The sequence below is a fragment of the Cyprinodon tularosa genome, unplaced genomic scaffold, assembly GCF_016077235.1.
Source record: "Cyprinodon tularosa strain WSP-4 unplaced genomic scaffold, ASM1607723v1 ctg1, whole genome shotgun sequence".
Classification (NCBI taxonomy): domain Eukaryota; kingdom Metazoa; phylum Chordata; class Actinopteri; order Cyprinodontiformes; family Cyprinodontidae; genus Cyprinodon; species Cyprinodon tularosa.
The window spans coordinates 148548-171425 of NW_024037781.1; the positions used below are offsets into that span (position 1 = coordinate 148548).

A 22878-nucleotide genomic window follows, 5' to 3' on the forward strand; every position below is an offset into this window, starting at 1 on the left:
GAATAAAATTTCACCCATCGTGTTCTACGGATGTTTATCTGACATATTTTGTTTCCCATTATTCTAAGATGTAAACCATCGAAATGACACGTTGTACAACTATACAGTACAGTACATACAGTACTAGATGACAGTGTGTCCACTGTATGTACCTTGTGAGTCATACAGTGCGTCCGCATAACTACTGTGGATCGAGATAAAAATAAATAAATAGGGCAAAAATTTGAGGTGACTTATGTACATCTAAGGCTAATAATTGTGTTTCTATAAGTCAGGCTATTTTAGACACTCTCTTTTGCGTTTTTAGCGTCTTCTATGGTTGGTTTGATGAAATTTGCCAACTCTTCGTATCTCAAAGTACTTCTATTCAGAATAAAGCATGATTTAACTAAGCACACATCATGAGACGATTATTGCATTTTGTGCCCACAGAAATGCCACATTTGAATGCATTTATTGTGAATAGAATTAATAGAATGAGCCTGAATAAATTCAGTAATTACAGGAAATGAGTGAGAATAATCATAGGAATGATGATCAGTTTAATTATTATTTCCTGCCAGAACGAGAACAGAGAGAGAAACATCAACTAGTAGAAAAAAACAGATAAACTAGTCTGCATCTAAAGAGGGACAGCAGGATATCCTATTAATAGCCAGCGGTGTCTGGTTCTAAAAAGTGCAGAAATAGAACCGTCATTCAAAAAAGGATCTAGCATGCTTTCCTTTAACGTCAATCCAAATATTTTTATATTTCAAACCTTATTATAAAGACTTAAGCTCAATTAGAATGGATTACCATTCATTTTATTTAAAAAGAAACTAACTTTGAAGTCTTACCACCCAATTAGAATGAGGTCTGGGCTTTGACTAGGCCGAATTAACTGTTGAATAATCATAGATCTAAACTATTCATGCTCTGATTTAAATTTTGAGTCGTTCTGCTGTAGATGAACCTCCACAGATTGATGCTCTCACTGCCTAGTTTCACCTTAAACAACGGTATGTTGAGGTTATCATAACACATTTTTTCCATAAAGGTCCATTTTATCCTGATACATGCAGCGCTCTTCAGATGTTTGACATATTTTTTGAAAACACTCATTTCCCTTTTCATATATTTCCACTAGTTTTGATGTGTCACATAAAATTATCAAAAAATTTAGATATGTTTTGTAATCAAACTCCTCCCTACAAAAATCTTGAAACCTGAATGAAAAAAAAAAAGTTCTAATGTGGCTTATTATTTTTGTGTTGTATAGATTTTCCCTGCTGTCACCACAGGTTTCAGTCTGAGCTGTTGCACAAAGCCGCAGGCAGGCAACAGGAAGTCAGCAAAGACTGCTTTCTGATCGAGAACACGGAACGTCCAATCAAGCCAAAAGTAAACTTCCAATTTCCTTTCTTTCAGCTGTTTCTCTTTTCTTTTCATACTTCTTTTACTCAATATATAAAATATCCTTATTGAAAGCAATGAAAGAAGTTTTCTTATACTTGGGTTTTAAAAGTTGAGTCAAGTCGTCAGCTTTGACGTGAACATTAATCATAATGTAAGTAACAGGGGCCCTCTCTGTGTTCTCAGGAAGCAATCACTGCATTAGCCGCATACGTACTCACCAGCTTCACTTAGAAACTTCTCCTTCACGTCACCCGAGCAGTCTTTGCATGTTTTGATTGCCACTCGTGTTCTTTCTCCACTCTGCAAACACATGAACCTTAAGCATCCTCCTGCTTTGCATTCACTATATTAAATAGGGCTGCAGCTAACAATTACATTGCACATTGATTAAAATGTCATGTTTTTTCGATTATTCAATTAATAATCGGGTAGCCAAAGGTTCCTTAAAGAAGATTTTCTATTAAATTAAACCAGTTGACAGGAAAACGTTTCCACTTGAGGAGTTCTAGATAGAATAGACTGAGAGACGAAAACATTTTTTGATCTTAAATGTAAAAGGTTAATGTATTTGTTTCACAATTTTTATATAACTACTGCTCTAAGTGGGTTACTTGTTTTAGAGTCTATACTCCAGTTAACGATTGATCGATTACTACATTTGTTGATGATTAAATCGATATTCGATAAATCACAATTAATTTGATTAAGTGTTTCAGCCCTAATATTAAGAAAGATCTAAAATGCAGCTTAGAAAGAAAAGCAGATGAAAGACATAACTCACTGGGCTTTTGTAAACTCCTTCATGCACTTCCCCGAAAAAACCTTCCCCCAGGATCCGACCTACAACAATGTCATCTCTGGAGATCCGGTGTTTATCTGAACACATAAACATCATAGAGGGAATAAACAAAATATAAAAAAAATCAGATGATTTTATAGGTTTATCATCTGGGTGCTAGATAGCACAGATAAACCACATAACCTTAAATAACACATCACCTGAAAAAGCCAAAACATCCATACTGTAACTTCCAGATGCACCAGACTGTAAAGGAGCTGAGCAGCTCCTTTAGTGAGAGATTTTTACACCCTGTTTGTAAAAAGGAGCGCTACCGAAGGTCATTTACCCCTGCTGCTATCAGACTTTGCAACGTCACACTATAACTGCAATAATCTGTGCAATAATTAATGTGCAATTACTATTTAATACCCTGTACAATAACACTGTTAAATAAAGAGACTTTAGCTGCACACTGTTTGATTTCCTTTCACCCCTTTCTTGTATTTCTTTATTTCTTTTTTTTTTTTTTCCGGTTTTGTTTGTTTCTGTTAATTTAATCCATTTAATTTGTGCATGGTGTGGTTGACATGTATCCATCTCATGTCTCTGTAGCAACTATTCGGCACTGCACATTTGTTATAATGTGAAATTATCAATAAAAAATATTTTGAAAAATTCCTCAGCCCAGAGGTTCCCCAATGATTCTTGCTGAGCATTTGGTTTCCAAAAAGTTTATGCTTCGCAATTTAGCAGCTCCATGAACATATTTCTGGCAAAATTACATATCGCAAAAAAATCAACTACAAGCTCCTTTAAATCAAAATAGAGCCACATTTGAAGATCAATTAATTATTTCAATTCAGTTTATTCAACTGTGTAAAGTAATTCAACAGGGCTATGTCTTAGAAATGCTTCTCAAAATACGCAACATTTATGATTTACCTCAAATTTAGATTTTGAACTTTTCTTTAAATCTGTTAAGTTTTACTTGCTATTTTTGTTAACCTTTTTGATCATTACAAATATGTGAAAAACCTTTTTAAAGGTTAATAATGTATTTCCTGAGAAAATAAATGCCTTAAAATTCTTTCTGTTTTATCACTCTCTGCCAGATCTGTATCGCTTTAGATTTAAACATTATTAAGTCTTTTTGAATTTTATGTTTTCCTTTATGTTAACATTATGGTAGACAGTGCGTAAACTACAGAAAGAAACAACTAAAATGCAGATAAACATAATCATATTTTGCATTCTGAGGATGTCCGATGATGACGTCAGAGAAGCAGTTAAACGGAGAAAATGTAAAAAGCATCAACATTGTCTCAGAAAAGTCATAAAACATTTTTTAAAGATGTAAATTGGTATTCTTTAGTGAGTTAAGGAAAGAAATAATTAACTTGAATACCATAATGACATTATTTATGGAAACCCGGATGTATATCTAGTTGCACATGTGCAAATGAGATGATGGTACGGATCCTGCTTCCGGGACAGATCTGTAGTGACAGCCACCATTGACTATTATAAATGTATTCACAAATTAGTAATATACCTACATTTCTATTAATGTAAAGTTTTAAAATTTCAATTTTGCAACTACTTAAAGGCAAAAGTCTTTATATACCTGTGTATAAATGCAGGTGTTAAGGGGTTAAATGATTTAGCTTTGGTCTATGTGAGGTTTTAATGTTCCACTCACCATCATAGATTGCTGTATGTTCTGGAATCTCAGCATAAATATCAGAACCTAAAATGAAGAAAAACAGATAAAACAAGAGTTTAACTCAAGATTTATTCCTTTATAATTGATGTTAAAAATGACTAAATCAGACTGAAAATTTTTGATAACAAAGCCTATTTGATTTATGAATGAATACGCCAACTTACCTAAACCTCGATCAGGACCAGTAGGATTCACTCTGGAAAAAAGAAAATAAAAAATTGAGAAAAAAATGCATCTAAAGCCCAAGAAATGATGGAAACATTTTAAAAATGATGAAATAAGGGTATGTATAAAATCACACACTGAAAAAAACAAATTTGTTTTTTATTAAAAATAAGTGAATATTCTATTGAATTAAGGAGGTAAGTGAGACAGGTTGCCAATTGAACGAGACAATTTAGATTTAAAATAAGAAAAAAAACAAATACTTTGTTTTAATTTAAGTTCATATGATATTTATCTTCTTTAAAGACTAAAAATACCTAATTTCATTGGCAAATAATTGTATTTACCAGCTCAAATTAAGGGCAAATACACTTAATTGAAGTCATTATTGCTTATTTCTAGATCGTTTTTGCAGTGTAAGTCAGGTAGTGGACAGGAAAACAACTATTAAAGTGGAGACCAAAAAGGAGGAAGGAAAAGAAAAGCAAACAACACCTACACAGTTTATACTTTTAGCAGATTTGAAAAAAAAAAAAAAATTAGCGTCATATTGAACATTCAGAAAAGATGAGTCATTTTAGTCACCGTTGAGGTATGTCAGGAAGTTTTAGCCTTGTGTCTCTTCCTGTAAAAAACAAACACACTTTGATTAATACTTTTAATGGCTTTATATATAAATGAACCTGACATTTCTAACTTTTCAGGAGCTACTTCCACCAATTGCTCTAGAGATCATACCTTTGTTTGATCTAATTATGTATAAACTCTCGGGTTTTCCCTCCAATCGACAGTAGCCGTCGATCAAATCGGCCATGTTCTCTGCCACAAACAAAGACGAAGTGTTCACCGCGAGCGGCTAGAAGATAAAACAAGATCATCAGTCTTTCATTAAATTGTTAATTTTTTGTTTTTTAACCCCCATGCCCTCAGACAAAGGTTACTTTACAAAGAAAAAGGAAGAAATTGACTATAGTTCCTAGAACGGCAAACATTTCTTGGTACGACTAGAGAAGTTGGTCAATTGTTGAAGAAGCTGTACAAGATATCGAGTTTTAATGAGTGACAGGATGAATTAATCTTAATCTTGGCACTCCAGAAGCATCACTGACACATTAAGTAAGGCTGTAGATATCCTTCAAAGCTCCAGTAAGTCGAGATTAAACTTAAATAAGTAGATTTTATTTGTTCAGCTTCATTCTGTACGTGGCAAGGATTTGGAAATGGAATGAGAGAAGTGTCCTACTTTGATAAGGCTGGAGCTATGGATGTCTAATCATCTGCTAATGATGTAAAATAAGATGATATGGCAGACTGGAGATGTATAAAATGCCTTTTTAAATGTTAAACGGGGCTACTTCCTGAGAGGTGAGCCCAGAGGTGAGCAGCTGCCTTCTGTATATTTTTAAGAAATGTATCTGATCTGAGTGAGATTACAATTTCTATCAGAATCTGTTGTCGTGTCTCCTGGTTATTTAATACATATAAGTTATGAAATGTTATTTAAAGAGTTATTCTCAAGTGATCTCTTTTCAGGAAAAAGAACCGGAGAGATAGAGCATCAAGGTACATACACAGAAAGCCTATCTTTAACTTACTTGCTTAATATTTTCAACTAATCTCCCAATTGTTATCGATGAATACAGGTTTAACCTACACTTCCAGATCAGTTAATGCCTACATCTGCCAATTCTAAAAATATCCTGTTGTCTCTTTAAGTCCCAGTGTGTTTTTGTTCAACTTACTGACTGGAAATGGTTGCAAACAAATGGGTTTCACACCTTTGATTCAAAGCCAAACATTTGCGAGAAAAAAACTACCTTGGTAGGTTTGCAAGCCCAATCTGTGGGTTTCAGGTGATAAAACCATCTAACTTCCTCAAGCTACTTTATTTTGGTAACTTGAGAGTAGGCAGGGATAGTTCTACCTGCTTGGAGCCCTCTATGTGCACGGTTAGAAGGGCACGGCCATCACTTTCGAGACTGCAGGAGATGCTGCGGACATCAGAGAACTTGGCCAGACAGACGGGCTGTGAGACAGAAAAAATAAAAAAGTTAGAAAAAAAAAAATAGTTAAGTTGATGCAGCGAAGAGATGAAGCAAAATTAGTTAACTTTGCTAACTCGTATCCCACCCAATTCGTTGCCATTTCAACTCAACCTACTTCCATTTTGCTAAGCCGTGTACTTCAGAAAAGCTTGGGTGAAAAATCAAATGATAAAAAATGAAGGCAAAATAACCTGCACCCAATAAAATAGATGAAAATATATAAGATATTTACTTACTTTAGCGTTATCGCTTTGTTGACTGATCCCATCTGCCCCTATGACCAAGTCTATGGCTAGATTCCAGCCATGCTACAGGGATAACATAAAAAGGTTTGCATTATAAAAAACACTTTTCTACTTTTACAGAAATTAAGATAAATAAATCAATACAAAATTCAACTAAGATAACCTTTGTAAATAGAAAAAGTTATTTGTTTACAAGGGGCAGAAAATGTCAAAATCCAACATAATAGGATGTGGAAATGCAATGAATTCAAGAACTAATTAACAAGTTTTTTTAAATTGGTGAGCCAAATAGTGCTAAAACTATTTGACCTTTTAGAGTCACTAGAATAAAGGGCAACTTCACAGCCAATCAGTTATCCCCAATTCATCCTGGTCCTAAAGCACCAAAGCAGACCCAGTGTACAACACCATCATCGTGTAAGTCTCTTAGAAGTATCACTTTTTAAAAATGTAATGCTGACTTCATTTTATAGCTAATGTAATTAGAGGTTCACATTATGTGAAGGCCCACATTTGTTGAAAGATGTGACTTTTTATTTTTAATTTTTATTTTTTTATTTTTATTTTTATCTTTATTATCTTGTGTAGTTGGTTGTGTGTATCTATACATAAAACTGTAACTGGAGCGTGTGACAAAAGTAATTTCCCTCTGAGATCATTAAAGTATTTCTGATTCTGATTCTGATTCTTTTTTAAACCCTTTTTTTTTTTGGAAGGGAAAATGTATTGTAGGGCTTTAAGGTCTTTTTGTTCCTTTTTCGTGGTTTTCACTCATGGAGGCCGCTCCCTCTTTCGTATTGTTGTATAATGAAAAGCAGCCTTAACTTTGGCAAGTGATGCCTGCAGTGCTTGAACTCAGATCTGACAGGAAGTTGTGAAAAAGGACGAAGTGGTGGGTGCAGTTTGGGTTGGGCAAAGTGTTACTTTCTAAAATAGTTAACACTGCAATATGTGCATCAAGGGTGGTTTATGGAAGATTGGGGGGAAAAAAAAAGGTTTTACTGTTTGATGATGAACCCTCTTAGAACTGGGACACTTGGGATAAGTTTTAGCACTGTGATTCGGACATGTCCCAAAATTTTGTAAATGACAGCGTAACCTTTTCCAGACTCTTAGATTTAAGACTCTAGAATAGAATTAAACTTTACCGTCATTACACTGTCACAAGTACAAAGCAACGAAATTAACTCTCTGCATTTAACCCATCCCCTTGGGAAGCAGTGGGCTGCCATTGTGCGGCATCCAGGGAGCAGTGTGGGGTCAAGGGACTTGCTCAGGGACCCAGAGTGGCAGTCTGTTGGAGCGGGGCTTGAACTCAGAACCTCCGGTAGCTAAGCGCAATGCCCCAACCACAAAGCCACCACTCCCCCGAAAATCTCCTTCTATAAATCAGGCTACCTCAACTATTTTTCAGATCTTTGGATTTAAATTTATCAGATGGATTATTTTAAAAAAGCTCAGTCATGAGAAAGGCTCACCACCAGCTGGCAGCCGTAGCTCTCCTCGGTGATGCTGTAGCACTGACACAACATGGTGAAGAACTTCTCCATGCACTGGTCCTGCTGAAACGTCGAGTAGCTCTGAAACGTCTGCTGGATCATCCTGCGTAACTGCTTGGGCTGGCATGCAACCACACAGAGGACATCTTTCATCACTTAAAATTTATTTAGTTCTCAAAAAGTAATGGATATATGTTCTGTAGCTCTATGTACCTTCATACTCTCTATGAGCTCTCTGGGAAAGAACAAGTCCAGCCCTACTTCTTTTCTAAGGAGTGGAATCAGTGAAAAACAGTATTATTACATTGACAAAGTTTATTTCTAGATCAAACTGCTTTTGTAGAGTTTTATGCTTGGATTAGCAGACTAATGAATCCCCCTTTCTCTGTTTGAACATAGCATCTCATTTCAAAAGACCATAAAGTTTTGACTTACTCTAACAGTTCAAAGTTGGACTTTTTCTCCAGTCCATTTGGATTCATGTCTTTGTAGAACCTCCTGCAGCAATTACACCAATATCCAACTGTCACTATCAACATTACTTATTGTTGACTTATGCTTTGAGCAAAGATGATCACCTGATTTCCAGACAGCCGAGCTGTAAGGCCATCCCATCGCTGACTTTGGAGGCATAATTATGCATATAATCACTTCGTACCTGTTGATTAGTAAATTAACACCCCTCTTATGAAATTGACCAAAATATTAAAAGAATACTCGACACATTGACAATTTCCGCTTATATAAATAGTAATCTTAAAGTTCATAAAAGACGAAAAAATGGGTATTAAATTAAAGATAAACTCTCTGTTGGGTCATTGACCTGCTGGTAAAAGTAGAGCATGGTTGTTCTATCTTCCTTAAAGGTCTCCATGTAGTTTGATGGGATGTATCTGATCCTCAGGTCATATCTGTAGAGACAAGCATCTGTATTAGCGTAATGGAAAGGGAATATCTTTCAGATGGTTCTTAATCCTTACAGGAAAGACAGATCCACATTTATCAGATCAAGTTTGTGTTTAAAAACGAGAAATTAGATTTCAGTTCAAATAGATTTCATATGGAGTATGAAATGTGATTATTTGTCAAGTAAAGGAACTGAAATGGGAGTATGGAGAAAGTTTGAATCTCTAGACTTTTTTTGGTTATTTCTTTATCTTAAATCATTAAGGCTCTTTTTTTCACAACCTGTAATTTACTTTATTCCCTGAGGGAAAAGAAAAGAAATATCCTTTGTTGTCCCTCAGTCAATAGAAGATAAAATAGGCAATCAAAGCACGCAGATATAATAGGACGGGAAAAAAAATGAAAATAGAAAAAAGTAAAATTCATCATCTTCATAAAGAAAAAATATGTAGTTGGTTAATTCTGCGCATGAACAACAAACTGAAAAATGTTAGAAGACAAAAAAAAAAACCGAGAAGGTAAAAACTTTTTGATTGACAACATGAATGTAAAAATAAATGAGCAAAAAAAAAAAGCAATTGATGAAAAGAAGCTTTTTAAGCAGATAGAACTACTCTCATTTGGATGTATTGGGAGCAGCAAAGATTATAAAGTCGAACAACAGCTGGGAGGAAGGATTTTGATAGAACTCCTTTGTGCACCTACGGTGCAGGATTTGATTTAACACATGGATTCTACAGTAAAAATGACAACAATTTTTAAGTTCTAGATTTAAAACTATAGCTTCTATTTAAAACCAGACTTAAGATTTTTACACTGGACTCCGTTTATAATTCATACAAAGCCTGTGAGTTACTTATTTTTGTTTTGCTTTTTTGTAAAATGCATGTAATGCTTGTGCTGGACTGAGCTTTTTTCAGTCCATAATAATCATTAGCAGATTATTTCAATAATTATATATTTCAGCCAAACCAAGTTTTATGAGAAAAAATAAAAAAAAAGGTCTTTACATCACTGGTTATGAGTTAATGAATAGAATCCCGAACTAGCTAAATGTTTTAGAATCATATATCTATAATCGTAAAAAAAAAAAAAAAAAAAAAAAATATATATATATATATATATATATATATATATATATATATATATATATATATATATATATATATATATATATATATATATATATATATATATATATATATATATATATATATATATATATATATATATATATATTGTTGGAAACCTGGATTAAGTGTGTTTATTTTTTTCAAAATAGTACTATGAAACCTGGTAGCTGACATTATTAAGATCTGGTGGAGAGGTGAATCGGATTTAAAAATATCTAAGAAATTTAAATTATTTGTTATTTCTGTACCTCCTGAGTTGAACCAACGATACAAAAGAGAACAAGTAGAGAAGATACTGACCTCCACTCGGCCTCCACATGCTGCTGCTCGTAGCGCTGGGTGAGCTCGGTCACAGTCAGATCTGGATGCAGCCAGTGCATCTCTGAGGACTTGAGGTGTTTGAGAAGAAGGCCGTAACAGAGGCTGTGCTTTATGTCTGGACCCACGCAGCCGCTGGACAGCACCGTATGGATGACATTCTAGAGCAGAAGTGGTTATTAGTACTGCAAAGGACTGCATGTCTCCTATTACTAAAGTCTTTTTTTTCTTTAAGCCAGAGCTTCGATTTGACAGATTAAACCCAATTTACCAAAGCCAGGGAATTCAATAGTGCTATCGACACAATACTTACAGCTGATAGATTCAAAATGTATTAGGCATAAATAGAGGCCCAGAAAATAGTAAAGTCAGTCTTGTAGGCACCATTATACTTAATTAGGTACAGGAAAAACAAAGCCCTCCAGTGGTCAGATAGTGCTGACAGGTTTTCACCTTTAATCAATGCACCTTAGCTGCAACCATTCGTGGCTGCAGACAGAGATACTATCAGTTTGCTTTGAACAGAAGCACAAGAGGAAGATGATATGCCAAGTGCTCTAGAAAGCAGCTTTTTACACGTGTAGGCTGAGATCACCAGGATGTATTTTCCATTGAGTGCAACAGCTTCTGTTCCTCTTAAGTGATGAATTCATGTCAATTGTGACCGTAACTCTCCTGCTAACCCCTACAGCGGGCTCACAGAGGTAATACAGGGGCCACATGTACTCTCCGCGAGTGCATTTATTTATATCTGAACTATTTAGTGAAAGGATTTCCTTTTCTGAGGGTCATAGGAGTCAAGTTTATAGCAATTTGCTCTTAAGTCGAGGCCCTTATAGTGCTTACACTACAGCAACAAGTCTTTGTATTGAGAAAGAGCGGAACAGAAAAAGTGTATTTTAAAATAGTTTCTGTCTAATAATCACTGCAGGTTTTAATAAACTTATATGCATATTTTAAGCTTTTATTTTAGAATAGAATACAATAGAAAATCCCTGTATTGGTCCACAATGGGGAAATGCTGGTGTTAAAGCAGCAAAAAGATTACAGACCTTTAGTGTATGAGAATAACATAAAATACAATGCTGTAAAGTGTTTTGAAAATATGAAAAAATGTGCACCTGGAGAATAAACAACCATTATACAGCTATGGACATTTTTACAGTAATGGATATTTAAAAAAAATTGCAGAAACATCAGAGATGTTAAAAATGACAGCAGAATGTTAATTTAACTGACAAAGGTAGAAACTTTGCAAAATCAGCATGAATGTAACAACTCATTGAGGTTATTGTGAACAGTGGTGGTTATAAATTCTTACAGCTGCTGGGAGGAAGGATCTGTGATAACGCTCCCTGGTGCAATAAGGGAGTAGCATTCTGTCACTGAAGGAGCTCTTCAGTTCTTCATCAAACTTCACGCATAAGGTGGGAAACATTATCCATCACAGATGTTAATGTAGTTAGGATCCTTTTGTTTCCCACCGCCCGCACTGAGTCCAGAGGCCATCCAATCATATAGCTAACCTCATTTTCTTAATGAGTTTTCATAAAAAAAAAAAAAAAAAAAAGGAAAATAAACCAAATGACGCATTATACAAATATGACCGTAAAAACAAATGTGGGCTTCAACAAAAGATTTCACTTCTTTTGCTGAATAAATTTAAATTCTCCCCGGGGAACTGATGTTGTTTCAGATCCTGCTGTATAGTTCCCATTTGATTGGGCAGCATGTAAAAAATTTAAAAGAATTCTCATTGCACTGATAAATTGCTGAAGAAAATCAAGCCTTGCAAGCAATTTCTGTGGCCTGGCTATCTTGATCACATGGTAGAGGATAAATAAGGCGGTACTGTAACACTCCAAAAATAACTTTTACATAATGATGTGCCAATGCTTTAGTATAATAATAAACTTTAGACAGATTTTATTTGTCATTTTGTTTACACAATTGTAAAACAAAACAAAATTTAGTTTGTAAACAGCTCACTGGACAATTTCATCTTTTTAAAAGTGCAGCTTAAAAATAGTAAAAATGACTGTAAATTTACAGTTCTAACTTTTTTTTTTATGCAGCCGCCTTTAACCCTAAAATATCTATGTAACAGACTGGAGACCCCCTAAAATACATTAAATGACTTGCATACATATTAAATACTTTTAAATTAAATTTAATTTCTTCATTCAAATGTATTTTTTAATTAATGAATGGAATATGTAATTTTCTAATTATGCATTTGAACATTTAATTGTGTATTTCATGTTTGAATCGTGTATTATACTAAACAAATAAATGTTACATCTGCTTATTCCAAATATGCATTTATTATTATTATGTATAAAAATGTATTAAGACCTCAGCAAATACATACTTTAGGAGGTAATGTAACGTATTTATTTTATGACGCTAATTGTGAAACATAACCACAGCTCTAAAAATACTACTTTCTGGGGATGATTAATGGAATAACAGCTGGATAACTGATGTATCTTTGTGACAACTTAGCTGAAATATTTTAATGGTTTAGTTAACAAACCCTTAGCACCTCCATAATGCCACACCTCTCTTTGACCTCTTGCTTATATCAACTTAGTTATGTAAACTATTTCTAATTTTGTAACATAGTAAAGGATTATCACTGGTGACAACCTCTTTGACTTTGTTTTATTTTGACCACGCTTTAGGATACGGCTCAGTTTGACAAAGCGCTTTATGTAAAAACTGAAAAAAAAAAAAAAAAAAAAAAAGGTGTTCAAAATATGATGGTTAGAGCAGTCGGAGCTAAAACGAAAAGTAAAATAAAAGTAAAAGCAACTCTATGAAACCACAAAAAGCAAACATCTCAACCTGGGTTATGACCCATGTTTTATCAATCCATCCATTTTTAGTCAGACTTATCATATATACCAGGGGTGCTGGTCCCTATCTCCGATTTACTCTGTCAGTCAATCGCAGGGCAACACAGAGACAAACAGGATAAACAACCATTCACACTCACACGGGAGAATATAGAGAAGCCAATTAACCTAACAGTCATGGTTTTGGACTGTGGGAGGAAGCCAGAGAGAACACACACTTGCATAGGCTTGCAGAAAGACTACGGAGGGGGGGAATTGAACCGGGCCCCTTCTTGCTGCAAGGCAGCAGTGCTATACACTGCGAAGAGGTTTTTAAAAATGGGAACAGATTCAACCTGCCTGATATCCGTGCATCCCATCCCATCCCTCCCAGCTTATTCTGTCAGGGTCACAGTGGGGCCAGTGCCTCACTCTAGCAGTTTATGGGCGAGAGGCATGGTACACCCTGGACAGGTCGCCAGTCTGTTGCAACTCAACTCAGAAACACAACCATGCACTTTCACACCCAAGAACAATCTAGATAAGCCAAATAACCTAAGAGTCATGTTTTTGGACTGTGGGAGGAAGTCGGAGTACCTAATGAGAACCCATGCATGCAGAGGTTACAGCTGCAAGGCTACAAACAGCAGCACCATGTGGCCCATAATCCCACCTGATGCATGAAGATAACTTAACAGAATTCTTTTTCAGCCACCTCTCTCCACTACAGAAGCTTAATGTATTCACCAAAGACAAAAAATCTGACAGCTTATCTCATAATTACGAGATACTGATCTAATCTAATCATGAGATCCTGATCTCATAATTGTGAAATAATCTCATAATATTGAACTAACATGTGATATTGAGGATACCAGGAAGGATGGTCATTGCTGAGCTACGCTACATGAAACATGAACAATGAGCGGGTTGTCGGATTTTATATGCTTTTCTTTCCTTTTAGGTATGCAACACTGGGAAATACTGAGTTTCCTCAATATGGATGGAATTAGTTTTAGTTTGTCCTATTTTGAATTTATACCCCCCGTAGAGAAAAAGCTACCAGCCGCCACTGCTTACAGTAAGTCCTTAGAATTTGTTCGGCGAAAAAGCCCCCTCTGACTTTCTGGAGGTTGCACTGTTCCTGCAGGAGCATTTAAACCAGCACGGGATGCTTTATGGCTATAAATTAATGCATCTGAAATGCATTCTAGCTGGCTAGGTGGTGTCCCAAAGAACTGTTCGGTACCTGCTCAAAAATGCTAGATCCTCACGGAGTACAGCTGAGGCTTTAGCACAACGTCTCTACAGAAACCCGGCCCCCAACTTCATGTGGCATGTTGATTCATACCACAAATTAAAACCATGCAGGATCTGTATTAATAGAGCTGTTAATGGATTTTCGTGTCTAGTCATATGGCTGCATGCTTACTCCACAAGTAGTAATCCCAGGGTTATAGCTGGGTACTTTATTGATGAAGTGGAAAACGGGAGCTGAACTCCAACGTGTATCAGTTCAGAACTTGGAACAGAGAACTGTTCAGTGGAACAGATGCACATATTCTTAAGTAATCATAAAGAGCATTTCTGAGAGATGCTACATTACCTGCTCAAGTAATTATGACCAAATAGATAAGATCTCGTAATTCTGAGATCTTATTTCAGAATTATGAGATCTTTTCTCATAATTACAAGATCAGTATCTCGTAATTATAAGATAAGATAAGATGAACTGTATTGTCCCAAAGAAAATTTGATTTGGGTACAGACTCTGGCTGCTACATATTCCAAACTATGTCTCACATTGCATTCACACATAAAAACACTGCCATTAAAAAAATCCATAAATAAATACAAAAGGAAGCATGTTACATAACATTCACAAAAAAGAAATTTGAAAGAAAAAAAAAAAGATCTTATCTCGTAATTATTAGACAAGATCTCACAATTATGAAATACTAATCTCGTAATTATGAGTTAAGCAGCTGATTTTTTTTTTCTTTGGTGAATGCAATATGCTTCCGTACTGCACTCTGTGTGACTAACACAAGCTGATCTGCCATTCTGAGTGAAAAAGAACCCCCAGATTTAGCAGGTCTGACGGATTCTCAGTCAGGCAAAGCTATAAACATCAATCCAAAAGTGATCAGGTAGGCAATGAATTGCTCCTAAAACTTGAAATGTGCTCTTCTGAGTTTTTGCTAACATTTTATCAAAGATCATTAACATTTAGTCATTTAATTTAGTCATCTAAATGAGGTATAATATAAGCAGAAATTAAATGATGCCCTGATTTTTTTACCTGCTGTCTAATTTCCTCAGACTTTAGTTTGATCCGTCTACCTGAATATTGGATTTAGACTTCTTTAACTGATTTAATATAATTAGACAAAGCCATTCTAATTAGCTGAAGGGCAAAACTAAACTAAACATAAATTATATAAAACAGGGGTTGATGATTAAAAGTTAGAACAGATATTTTTAAGATATTTTTAAAAGAGGAATATAATTTGACAGGTAATATTTCTGCATTTAGATGTAAAGATTGGATAAGGCAGAGGAGGACCTAAACACCTTTAGGCTGGACGACCAGCATATAGGCCAGAAGTCCAGGAGCAGAGCGGGGAGGGATTTTACTTTGTATCAGACCAGGCGTTTACTTCATGGACCCACATGTGTTCGTGTTCTGTGCTTCTATATCATCTTGACTGTTGGAGGAAAATACCTCTTCTGATCTGAGGTTTTTGTTTCTAAAGGATCCAAGCAATCTGAAGCACATCTCTACATTGGAAAAAAATCGAAATCTAGATAAGTCATTTTTTCTTAAAATTACTGCATGTGTTCTCAGATCGGGGAGGTAAAAGAGACATTTTACCAATTGAACAAGACAATTTACACTTAAAATGAGAAAGCACAGTTGCATTGTCTTATTTCAGTTGGATATTATCTAATTATATTATTTTAAGAGTAAAAATACTCATTCCATTGGCAAGCTATCTCGTTTTTCCAGTGTAACATGCGAAGCATGTGAAATCATATAGACATTCAGGTTGCCTAAAGTTGGCTGACAAATGTTGATATTCATATTGAAGACATGTTTCTATCAAAACATTTTCATGGGAAACTTAAGTTTCTGAATATTACGTTAATTATTTTGTTAAAAACAGCGAGTTTCTCCATCCTCTTCAAAGAGAGTCATTTCTTTCAACTTTCGCCTTTTGCTTTCTTACCAAAAGGAATTGCTGTGAAGTTCTGAATTCTGTTTATCTTTGGTGTCGTAACCAAACTTTACCGGAATATGGTTCAGACTGAATTGCATGTAACTACATAATTGTCCCTTTTCATATAAAAGCAAAGATTTTATTGTACATTTCTAAATGTAAATTGTTTCTACTTCTCTTGGAGGGTTAACTGTAATTATTTTGGTTCGTTAAGAGTTGGGCCTAAATATGCAAGCTGAATTGAATGAGAACTGTAAACGTCAAAAGGTCAAGTCCAAAGCAGCTTTATATAAACAGAAATATGCAAAAAACATCTTGGAATGTTGTTGTTGATTAAAATAGACTTAGCTAACCAGCTGAATTAAGCAATTTCCTCCATCTTATTTGCAGTAGTTATAAGAGGTTAAAATAAGCAGTCAAAGAGGAGCATACCTTGATAGTCCACCCCTCCTCACAGCGGACCAGTTTGAAGTTCTTCCCTAGGTTGGAGCTGTTGCTGAGGAAGCAGACTTTGATGATTTTCACTGTGAAGATGCTTTCTCTGCCGACAGGAGTGGTGGGGGACATATCTGAGGAATCCGACCGGCCGATGGGGGACATGCTCCTCCACGTCAAAGTCTTGATGTCATCTGACATGGTGCTCAGAGAACCGGACACACAGAACATGTAGACTACCGCAGAGAGACGCACATAACTGTAAACTTTTCAATCTGAGGCCTCCTTCTCTTTCATACGGAAAGCCTGAACGGCAGCATCAGATCTGAAGGCACAGAAGATTTCAAAAAACATGTCAGCAGGTTATATAGTCTCTGCTGCGTTCCTCTTGTTCTCAATCGCCTTCCTCACCTCCCACGCCTCAAAGATCCTCTTCTGGAGCTCTAAAACCGGACCAAACGTAGACCCAACGACACAGACTCTAACATCCCCTGAACAAATGTAGATCTGAGACGTATTTTTCAGCTCCAAGACAGAGAATCATCAAAAAGCAGAGCTCTAACGAGGAATATTATCAGTTGTCGAAAGAGGAAACGTACCGAGGGACTAAATAAGGAAGTTGAGGAGCAGCTACAGAAAAAACTGACATGACTGATGAAACCACTGTGTCAACGCCTGTTTTCTCGTGCAGTGTCACAGTTAAATATCATACCTACAACAGCTCTGCCCACAGAACTTTCACTTCCTCTTGTAAAAGTTTTGAAAATAGGTAACTTGCTGTTATTATCTCACCTCATTACAAATAACAGCAAAAAACCCGGTTTTATTTAACATAATCAACTGTTTGCAGGACAGGGAAATTATGACCTGCACTTGGTTTTGAAAATAAATGAATGTTTGTTTTTGTGTTTGGATAAAACACCAGGTTCCACCTCCATAGTTTCTATTCACCTTTGGTAAGGAGGGGGCAGTGGCTGTCTGAGTGTATGATTGAGTGGGCTGCTTCAGACACACAAAATTAGATTTGAGTGGAACAAAGTAAAAGCTGATTGCAATATATTAATCATCAACGAATGGTTATTTTACCTTAACTAAATGCATAGAGCACGTCGTTTCTCTACATTAGATGCAAAACCCAACCTGTAATTCCTACCTTTCTTCATGACAAGCATCTTTAGTTGCTGTGATAACCTGCTGCAGTGATTCTTCAGACACGGTTCCTAAATAATCTTGGTCCTACTTCTAATGAGCAAAGGCCTCCAAGTATTTCCGTTTACCTGCTACAACCGCCCCTAGAGATTTCATCAGATTTTTTTTTAGGTCGTCTGACTTGAAAAAGTGCCATATAAGTACAGGACATTTACATTTATTTTTATTCAAATATCTAACGACAACATTCCCGTTTTGTTTCATTATTGAAATCCTTCTTCTTTGGTGTGTTTCTACTTTTAGTTTTTTAACAAACTGCAGTTAACCTGTCTTGAGCTTTTCACTACCTTTTGGCATTGATCTGTTTTTTTTTTTTGTTTTTTTCTGCCTGCCTCCTCAGAGACCTGATGGCAGCAGCCATTGATAGTTTCCTCTTTCTACCACCAGGCGGCGTAAACATTTCCCCCCAACTTTGGCTTTAAATTGGCCAGCTGTGCTTCCAATTACATTTCTGTGTTATTTTCTCTGCCCTTTATGTTGTTTTGAATCATTCCTTCGAGTTCATCAAATTGTAAACATTCATTAGCTTTTATGATATTTAAACTGTTTTTTATTTTTATTTATTTTTTTGCTTTTTTAGAGATTTCTTTTCAGATCGTTTAAGACATTTTAGAACACATTAGCTATTGACATCAAGATTGGAGTCGAGTAAATCAAATCTTTATTAGTTTTATATGAAATATCTAACATCTTCTTGTGGGATTGGTTTCAAATATGTAAAAAGTGTATGTTTTGGTTTAATTTTGGAAATTGCAATTATAAACCACCGAGAACATTTTTTTTTTTCCTATAAAAAAGTTGTACATTTGATCTAAAAATGAGTTCTCATTTGCTTTTAGCTATCATTTTTTTTAAATTGCTTTTTCTTTTTTACATTTGTTTTCTTGTGATGGTGTGCAAATGTGAAATGGAAACAATTTTTGCAAGCTGTATTTAGATCCCCTGTACACTGATATTCAAAGCAAGGCTTTGAGGTGGCGTTCACCCTAACTGTAAACACCACCTTATTGGTCAAAAGGGAACAGAAGTGTTTGTACTTCCTGCGAAGGAGGAGAGGCCACATATACCCACCCATCCTCACCACCTTCTAAAGAAGCACCATAGAGAGCGTTCTGACCAGCTGTCTCACCATGCTGTGTGGAGGCTGCAGCGCCTCAGACTGGAAGAAGGTGAGAAGAGTAGTGAGAACAGCAAAGAGGATCATTGGGGCTCCTCTGCCCTCTATTAAAGAAATGTCATCCCAGCGCTGCATGGCCCGAGCCTGTAACATTATCAGCGACCCCTCACCATGAACTGTTCTCCCTGCGCCCCTCTGGGAAAAGGCTTCGCAGCATTTGATGCAGGTACAGCAGGTTCTGCACAGCTTTCCCCCCGCTGCCATCAGACTGCTGAACTGCTAATACTCTAATCAAGACTCTGTATCATGTTTGTAAGCATCTATTGTTTATAGATGCTGGAGATCGGCCTGTTTTTCAGTGTAGTCTTCTCTTTCTGACCGTGACTGGCTGAATGTGCTCTCTTCATCCTCTGACATGGGAGCTCGGAGCTCGTCGGCCTGGCTGTGTGTTTCCTGGACGGGGCTGCCTTTTAAAGCTGCTTTTTGTATCTCTACTTCTGTCTCCTTGAACCCCAGTCGACCTCAAGATGGCCGCTCACACTGAGCCTGGTTCTGCTGGAGGTTTCTTCCTGTTAAAAGGGAGTTTTTCCTCTTCACCGTCGCTACAAGCATGCTTAGTGTGAGGGATTGCTTTGGAGTCAATGAGTCGATGCAATCAACAAGTTTTCCTTAGATAGAAGACTTTTAATCAATTTGACTGTATGATCTGGTTGAATTGTAAAGTGCCTTGAAGTGCCACCTCTGTTGTGAATTTGCGCTATATAAATAAAATGAATAGAATTGAAATATTTCTTCACGCAGGATATCACACCATACTGTAAAACAAAGTTGGGTGTTTTAACACTTTCTGAATGTTCCTGACATCTATTTCAGCACTTTGTACTCTCAATTCTTGGGGGTTGGTGGTGCAGTTATGCAGTTAAAGTCATCACAGAATAAAATTTCTGTTTATTGTTACTTTAAAAAAAAGATATATATTTTTAGCAAACTATGAAGTATTTATTTATTTATTTATCTCTCTGCAAAACACTGTGTCAGGCAAGCAACACTAAGCATAACCATGGGCACACCGTGACACTGTATGGTGGGAGCATCATGATGGGGGCATTGCTTTTATTTGTCAAAGTCAATGAGAAGATTGGTGGAGCCATAAACTGTGAAATCCTAGAGTAAAATGGTCTGAGGCTACAACAGACTTCAGACTGAGTTGGAGTTCTACCTACCATGATCACTGTGAAAAATGAAATCAGATTTAGGGCTTGGAAACTTCTAAAATGTCCTCTAGAGGGCAGTAGAGTCGCTTTCAATGCCCCAGCTGATACATTACTTCCTCACATCCCATCATTTTGTAATTCCTGTTAGTCATTATTAAAACATTTGATGCCCACTAATATTTTTGCTGGTTTGAGCTCCAAAGCAATTTCTCTTTTGCTTAATTTTTCTTGCTGTTTATTTATAACTTTGGTGTTAACATTATAAATGCTACAAAAGTAATTTGATGGAACAATTGTAGAACATAATCCATCAGAGCATACACATTTCTGTATCTCCATGTCTGCGCTGCCAAACGTCATAATTACAGAGCAGAGCGGAAACAGGGTGGAGTTAATTTCAAAATAAAAGTAGCTACAAAAAAATTGTGCAATACTATTTTAAACAGTTTTTGAATATAAAAGATTTCATTTTTTTAAAATAACATATCGTCATATTTTTTATTCCTAAGTTAGGTTGATAAAATCTGTTAAAAAGGGAAAGAACACAAAGCTATTTTTAATTTTTTTTTTTTTAAAGACCCTAAGACCCAAACGATATAGAAATAAGAAAAAATGTCTTAAATTAAGTACATCTACTCTTAATTTAATATGTAAAAATGATTTGCCAATGGAGTGAGATTTTATACTCTTAAAATAAGATAATTAGATAATGTGAACTTGAAATAAGACAATGCAGTTAGGTTTTTTTGGTTTCTAATTTAAATGTAAATTGTCTTGTTCCAATGTCTCATTTACCTCCTCAATTCAAGATAAAATACACTTCTTTTAAGAAAAAATGACTTACTTAGATTAAAAAATGTTGCAGTGCATACTACATTTACAGGTGAAGTTGGAGTTTTCCAACCTCAGATGGATAATTTTTTAAATCCTTATGTTCGACTGAATCATCTGTTGTGTTCAGCGGGGGACCTTTGGGTCCACCAATCGAGTAGTTAGGCATGCATTGTTCCATTTATGAAGAACACAAAGTCAAGTTCTCTGTGTTTTGCAAATATCCATTGTTTTGTTTTCTTTTTAGTTTGACTTATATTCAAGTTTGGTCAAGCAGCCAGTGATTACAGTAGAGGAAAGTAATAAATTGATCAAAGTAGAAACTTAGGCTTATTTGATCTTTTTAGAGACATATTCTGTAAAACATCCTCTTCCATGAGCTTTGGGGCTATTTAGAAAAGCAACCAAAAGTATATATATATATATATATATATATATATATATATATATATATATATATATATATATATATATATATATATATATATATATATATATGTATATGTATATATATGTATATATATATATATATATATATATATATATATATATATATATATATATATATATATATATATATATATATATATATATATATATATATATATATATATATATATATATATAAAAAATCCTGCTTGCTTTTTAAGCCTTCATTCATGTTTTCAAATTGCAGCTATTGGAACTAGTAATTGTGTCAAAAATACAGCTAATGGTGAATTCTTGCTAAACTGGTGGGGTGTTACCAAGATTTTGGGTATATTGATAATAAAAATAAAACCAATCATTCATGCAAGATTTGTTTATAACTGAATAATGCAGTGATATTATTTCGATATTATAATGACTGAGTCAGAGTTTTGAGGAGCTCATAAACTCCTTGCCCTCCTGCAAATTACACCCTTGCGAGCTGTAAGTTGTATGTCGAATTAAAACAAGAAAGGATCTGTATTTTATTGGTTTTATGCATCTAAATCAATCAATCAGAAAAATAAAAGTCATATTTTAAACTAATTTGTGAGATAAGGAGTGATTTATTTCAAGTGTTTATTTGAAATAAACTTTTAATAATTTCCTGCAGCTTTAAAAAAAAACAAGTATTCAGTTTTGTTTGTTTTTTCAGAAAATTTGATTACTTTTAAAGGATACCATATTTTTATTTAAAGATATGCAAATGCCTATACAAGACATACCAATATTTTATTTGAATTATTGTCTGACAGCTATTTTTTTGCACAATCGATTTTCTTTAAGTATACAGCAATGCTTGACCAACTTTTTTGTTGACAAAATGTTGCAGTCTTTCCAACATATAACCAGTAATTCAGTGGATATTATCAGGTGGACCGACTGGAGCTTTAAGATGTATGCAGGACATATGCTTTAAATTTTTTTTTATTCCTTGGATCAATCAACATAAAAATTATCTTTCTTTTCCTCCTGTTATAAAAGAAAATATGAATCAGTCAGTACAGCGTTTCACATCGCTGCTTGGAGGCTTTTATTTTGTAAACTGCCAAAGGAGAGGCTTGGTTTCAGCTTCTGGCTTGATTGTGAGTCTGCTGGCTTTTACAGCTGTCCACAAGGCAAGGTGATACCAACATCCTCTGGGAGGGAGAGGAAGAGAGAGGAGGGGGAAGCAGAAAGGATCTTATTTCTTAGTTCCATCTCTGTCCTTCTGGATACAAGCTGAGGTTTTATTTCATCCTGATGTTTAAAAGAGGCTGAGAGGACTGAGCCTCTGTTGGATCATCAGGGCTGCTGGTTCAGGACAATCTGATAAGAAAAGGAAAAAAATAAC

General features: G+C 35.3%; 1 protein-coding gene across 1 annotated transcript in view; it reads right to left on the reverse strand.

Annotated features, from left to right (window-relative positions):
• The window catches only part of LOC119793630 (protein-tyrosine kinase 2-beta-like), a 33278-nt gene extending 15912 nt beyond the window's left edge, over positions 1–17366 (reverse strand). Inside the window, exons 1-16 of the mRNA XM_038301207.1 lie at positions 17118–17366; positions 16704–17031; positions 10196–10374; positions 8680–8767; positions 8435–8514; positions 8292–8354; positions 8070–8124; positions 7836–7976; positions 6349–6420; positions 5992–6093; positions 4806–4923; positions 4653–4692; positions 4067–4098; positions 3879–3926; positions 2180–2274; positions 1617–1698 (exon numbers count right to left, since the gene is read on the reverse strand). Of these exons, the coding sequence (XP_038157135.1) occupies positions 1617–1698; positions 2180–2274; positions 3879–3926; positions 4067–4098; positions 4653–4692; positions 4806–4923; positions 5992–6093; positions 6349–6420; positions 7836–7976; positions 8070–8124; positions 8292–8354; positions 8435–8514; positions 8680–8767; positions 10196–10374; positions 16704–16937 (1429 nt within the window). The 5' untranslated portion in view covers positions 16938–17031; positions 17118–17366. The remainder of the gene's footprint in view (positions 1–1616; positions 1699–2179; positions 2275–3878; positions 3927–4066; positions 4099–4652; positions 4693–4805; positions 4924–5991; positions 6094–6348; positions 6421–7835; positions 7977–8069; positions 8125–8291; positions 8355–8434; positions 8515–8679; positions 8768–10195; positions 10375–16703; positions 17032–17117) is intronic.
• Between the last annotated feature and the right edge of the window lie 5512 nt (positions 17367–22878).